At 58.0% G+C, this 5,030-nt stretch overlaps 1 protein-coding gene across 1 annotated transcript in view; it reads right to left on the bottom strand.

Annotated features, from left to right (window-relative positions):
- Window positions 1-947: 947 nt before the first annotated feature.
- RHPN1 (rhophilin, Rho GTPase binding protein 1) overlaps window positions 948-5,030 on the bottom strand; it is a gene marked incomplete at both ends in the record, with an annotated part of 12,622 nt that continues 8,539 nt past the window's right edge. The window contains 5 exons of the mRNA XM_008945096.1: window positions 948-1,067; window positions 2,981-3,137; window positions 3,308-3,495; window positions 4,198-4,364; window positions 4,747-4,871. Of these exons, the coding sequence (XP_008943344.1) occupies window positions 948-1,067; window positions 2,981-3,137; window positions 3,308-3,495; window positions 4,198-4,364; window positions 4,747-4,871 (757 nt within the window). The remainder of the gene's footprint in view (window positions 1,068-2,980; window positions 3,138-3,307; window positions 3,496-4,197; window positions 4,365-4,746; window positions 4,872-5,030) is intronic.

Raw genomic sequence — 5,030 nt, 5'->3', positions numbered from 1 at the left:
GAGGGTGAGGTGTCTGCACCTTCCTTCTTCATCAAATGTTGAATGGAGCCTGTTCCAAGCCAATGTTCCTGTTCTTGCCCCAAGAAGAGCTGGAAGCTGGGCTGATGGAAACTGTGAAAGCAGCAGACAGCAGCTGAGGGGGGTTGGGGTGGTCCTCCCATGACTCTCAGGGTTTGGGGGGCACTGAAGGACTCTCCTCGTGCACCTCTCCCACCTCCAGCAGAGAGACCTGGCCGAGCTTCCAGAACAGCTCTGCTGGGGCTCAGGATCTGACAGACTCACTCCTGGTGGGACCTCTCTCCTTCCACACGTGTGCAAGGAGGGGAAAGGGCCCCAGGAGGCAGCTCGTGGTGGAGATGACACCCCAAAATCAGGCTGCTGAGCTCCCTCTCAGCAGCCTCCTCGGGGAGGAGCTGCCAAAAGATGAATAAGCAACGCTCTGTTTTTCCCCCCTGAAGCTGAGAAATCTGCAGGGGAGGAAGTTCTCCTCTCTCAAGCTTGGGAGATGCAGCCCAAAAAGCCACCCCCTTGGCATCTGCTCTGTCTTCCTGTTGTCAAGCCCAGGCAGCAGCAAGCCCCAGCCAAGGAGCTCCCAGGATCTCTGTGTCCCCATGGATTTCTCCATGGTGACGTTCCTCAGCTCAGGAGACCTCAGTGCCTGAGGTTTTACTGCCCAACTCAGCTGGACACGTTGGTGCAAGCACCACGAGGTGCTCCTCAGCACCCTACCAACAAGCTGGGGTGCTCTCCTGCCTTCCCAGGAGAGGCTCTTTCTCAAAGAAAGCCCCCCAAGAAGGTGTCTTTGCACGAGGAGGTCCCCCCAGCAGCTCACCACACACCTCCACGGAGACCATGCCCACACAGGTAGGCTTGTGGTGGGGCTCATTGTCCTTCTGTTGAGGTTTCACCTCAAGGACCAAGGGTTTTGCCCCCGTGGAAGCACTCACCCAGCTTCCTCCTCTCCTCAGGGTCCTGCAGCAGGACACGGAGCGATGGTCCCTCTGGCATGGTGACATGGAACTGGAGAAAAGCCTTCTCCTGCTCTGGCAGTTCAGCATCAGAGGTTGCTGCAGGAAACACACGGGTGGGGATGGGTTGATGGAGAAGTCAGGAGGCTCTTCAGCCACCCAGAGCCACGTGGCAGTGGGGACAAGGGGACCAGGAGGCCACAACCAGGCTGACGAGGTTCTACCAACTTCAGCAGCAGCTTCTCCTCACCCAACCATGGCCTGCCATGACCCACCACTGATGGGCAGAGGGATGAGTTGGCACTGCCAAAGCTGCACCAGCCCAGTGCAGGAGTTGTCCCATGCCCAGCAGAAGCACCCAGCTCCTTTGCCTCCTCCCCTCCTGGAAGCAGGATGGAAGTCAGGACCCTTGGGTCTTCCTCACCTAGAGCTTGGTGACATGGAGCCAAGTCAGACAACCACCAAAGCCCAAGAGCTGGGCAGATTGAGGCCTCAAAGGAGAAGCTGAGGTGGATGGAGCTCCTGCAGGTGCCCCAAGCACCACGCTGGGCTCTGAGCATGTGATCTTTACACTCTTGTCTCCAGCCAAAGCTGCTCAGAGAGGTGGTGGAGTCTCCTGCCCTGGAGAGACTCCAAACCCACCTGGAATGTGATCCTGGGCACCCTGCTCTAGATCATCTCCAGAGGTCCCAACCATTCTGTGATTCCCTGGGCACAGAGTGTGGTAAGAAGCAACCCAGAAAACTTGGTGGACCTTGTTGGTCCAACTGGAAGGTCCCAAAGGCTGGTGAGCACCTTGGGCAGCATCCAGTGGGCTGGGAACCAGCAGCTCCAGCAGCCCTGGGAGGTTCAACATGAAGCACAAGGTTCTGGCCAGGTTGGTCAGGTGAGGGGACATGTGAGATCTCAACAGCATGGTCTGGATGGAGCACCCAAAATCAGGCATCTCCTGCCAATCCATGTGTCCCACAGCACCTCAAGTTACTAAATGAGGTGAAGAGCCTCAAAATTTTAGGGGACAGAGTTGTCCCAACCTTTGCAACCCCCTGCAAACCCATCTCCACCACCATCCTCTGCTATCTCTGGCCCCAGCCCCATGACACCCAACTCTCTCCCATCTCTGGAGCTTTCTCCTCCCTCAATCCTGCTTCTAGAAGCAAAGGAGGTTGGCAGCAGGATTTTGGGCAGGCTCTGGAGAGGAGGAGGAGGAGGCTGGGACAGCCTGGCAGCCATCATCATCACCACCAAGAAGTCCCTCAGCCCATCTTCAGCCAAGGGGTGGGGTCAGCACCACGACGTGCATCTGCTGCCCAACCCCCAGATCTTCTGGCTGCCCCAGCGTGGCTCAGGTGGAGGTTGGTGATGGGCCAGATGGAGATCATGGGTCACATCCTACATCTCCATGGAGCCACATCAGCCCAGCTCTGCCACAGCCACACGTACCCTCAAGCCAGCACCTCACCACCCTCAGATGTCCAGGGCAGGTGGCCACCAGGCTGGCAGTCAAATTCCAGTAGCCCAAGCCAACTTCTCCAGGATATCCTGGGAGGTTTTTTTTTTGGGGGGGGGTTGTTTTTAGTTTGGGAAGCTCTCAGCTGGCCCACCACAAAGATCAGGTGCCTTGGAGGACACCTGGCTGAAGACACTGGCACACGTGGTCAGTAGGGGACCCACCACCACCCACAGAGTCTTGGTTGGGGTTTGAAGGGACATTTCAAGGCCATCTGGCCCAACCCCTGTAGGGACAGGGACATCCCCAACTAGAGCAGGGTGCTCAGAGCCTCATCCAACCTCACCTGAGATGGTGCCAGGGATGGGGCAGCGACCACCTCTTGGGGAAACCTGTCTTGGTGACCACCCAGCCTCAAAGGGGACAGCAGAACATCCCTGAACCACCAGGTTTTGTGTCCATCTACCCTGTGGATGTCCCCTCACCTCTTTGTTCTCCATCCCCTCCCAAAGGTGAGGGCATCACGTGGACCCACCACTCCCTTCCAAGCTGTAGGACTCACCAGGGCAGTCACAAAGAGCAACGGCAGCAAAGTAGTGGGAGAGGGCTTTGAAATGCTCCGACTTGACGTGGACCATGGTGGTCCAGGAGAAGGGAACGTAGTCCTTCACGTGGGCCTGGCTCATGGTCTGGTGGACCAGCGAGTAGACATCTTCCACCTGTGAGATGTCAACAAGACAAGCTGTTCAAGCCACGGGTTGAGATGGAGGATGACCACCAGGAGGTGGTGACAGCAGGTTGTCCTCTCCTTGGGGGGGGTTCTGCTGACCACAGGAGTCTCTCCAATGGTGCCAACCCCATCAAGTCTTCTCCTCTCCAAGCTGCTCACCTTTGCTGCCTCCTGGGCGAGCTGCAGGCGGGCGAGGAAGTCGTGCTGGGCACGTAGCAAGGTCATCTTCTCAAAGACACACTCCTGGACCTGGGCCACCATCAGCTGCACCAGCATGGTCAAGGAGGCGGCGCTCATGTCCAGGCTGGGAGCGTTGGAGAAGTTCTCCTTCAAGTAGTTAAAGGCACCTGCACGAGGGACAAGGTCCTGGTAGCCACCGGGCTCGTCAGAAGGAGGGAAAGTTTTCAGACCACAAAGGTTTCCCAACCAGCAGGGCAGGAGAAAAGCCACCAGTCTAGCTCACCCATCAAGCTTCTCACCATAACTGGTGGGTAAAAAGGTTGTGGGTCCTTCCTTGGCTATCTAAACCATCCTTGTGCCCACAGCTTTCTTCTCCAAAGCCCTGGGTGACCACAGGGTGAGGATTCCCATCCTTCTCTAGCTCCTCACAGATGGATCAGCATCTCTCCTCTCCCCAGCTGGGACATAAGGGTTCCAGAGCACTGGAACAGGCTCTCCAGGGAGGTTGTGGAGCCTCTTGAAGACTGCTAAGACCTGTCTGGAGGCGTTTCTGTGTGGCCTGCCCTAGACTAGATGGTCTTGCTCTGGCAGGGGGTTGGACTTGATGACCTCCAGAGCCTTCCAACCCCTAACATTCTGTGATTCTGTGACATCCCTACTGTCACGTGGCAAGAGAGAGTCCTTTGGGTGGCTCTTGGGCCATCCCACCTCCTCCTCCTCACCCACAACGGTTGCGTGAAGTCAAGCTGAGCTTGATTTGTGTCCCCTTGGAGATGCCTTGTGCCCATCCCTCTCTTCACAGCCCCTCCCTCCCTTTTGAGGATTATTCCCACGTGGTGGGAAGCTGGAGAAGGGGAGGAGACACCTACCAGCTGCCTTCTGGAAGGCCTCAATGGCCTGGTTGAGGCCGGGCAGGGCCGCGCGGTCCTGCCGCGCCCCGATCTGGGTGTGCAGGGCTCCCATGTTGAAGAGCACGCTGCCCTTCTCGAAGGCCAGAGCCCTCTGGTGGGATGGGACCCCCGTCAGGGAATCGTACCTGGAGGAAGGAAGAGTCAACCCCTGCCCATCCTGAGGTCCTCGCCCTCCAGGAGGAGCTCAGAGGGTTTTTGGAGCTCCGCGCGGGCTCGGAGGCACCGTTCCCATCGTGGTTCATCCCTCCCTTTCTTCATCAACCTTCTCAAGCTTCTCTCAAAACAGGCACCTTCTCCTTCTTCTCTCAAGAGAGGCACCTTCTTCTTCTCTCAAGAGAGGCACCTTCTCCTCTTGCCTCTCTCAACCCACCCAGGGCAAAAGCCAACCCAGCTCCTGGTGCCCACCACCCCCAGCTTAGCAGCGGTCCCACCCGGGCTCGGCCCCCGGCTCCCTCCCTCCCTCTCCTCGTGATGCCCCAAGGGTGGGATGGAGAAAGCTGCACCAACCAGTGGAAGAAGACACCCAGGCTCCTGTTGGGAGGGAAGAAACGGCTGTCGAGGAGGTGGAGCTGGTTGTAGTACTCCATGAGGAGCTCCAGCCCGGCCTCGCTGCGGCTCGGGGTGCGCATCGCCTGCGGGGAGGGGAGAGGGGACAGGGGGGTGGGAGCAGAGGGGTGAACAGAACCCCAGCATGATAAGGGTTGGAAGAGACCTCTGGAGATCACCCCCCTCCTAAAGCAGGGTCACCTAGAATAGATTTCCAAGGGTCACAGCCAGGTGGGTTTGGGATC

This window comes from Merops nubicus, unplaced genomic scaffold (genome assembly GCF_000691845.1).
Source record: "Merops nubicus isolate BGI_N331 unplaced genomic scaffold, ASM69184v1 scaffold5798, whole genome shotgun sequence".
NCBI lineage: Eukaryota > Metazoa > Chordata > Aves > Coraciiformes > Meropidae > Merops > Merops nubicus.
This window is presented reverse-complemented; position numbering and strand designations above follow the sequence as displayed.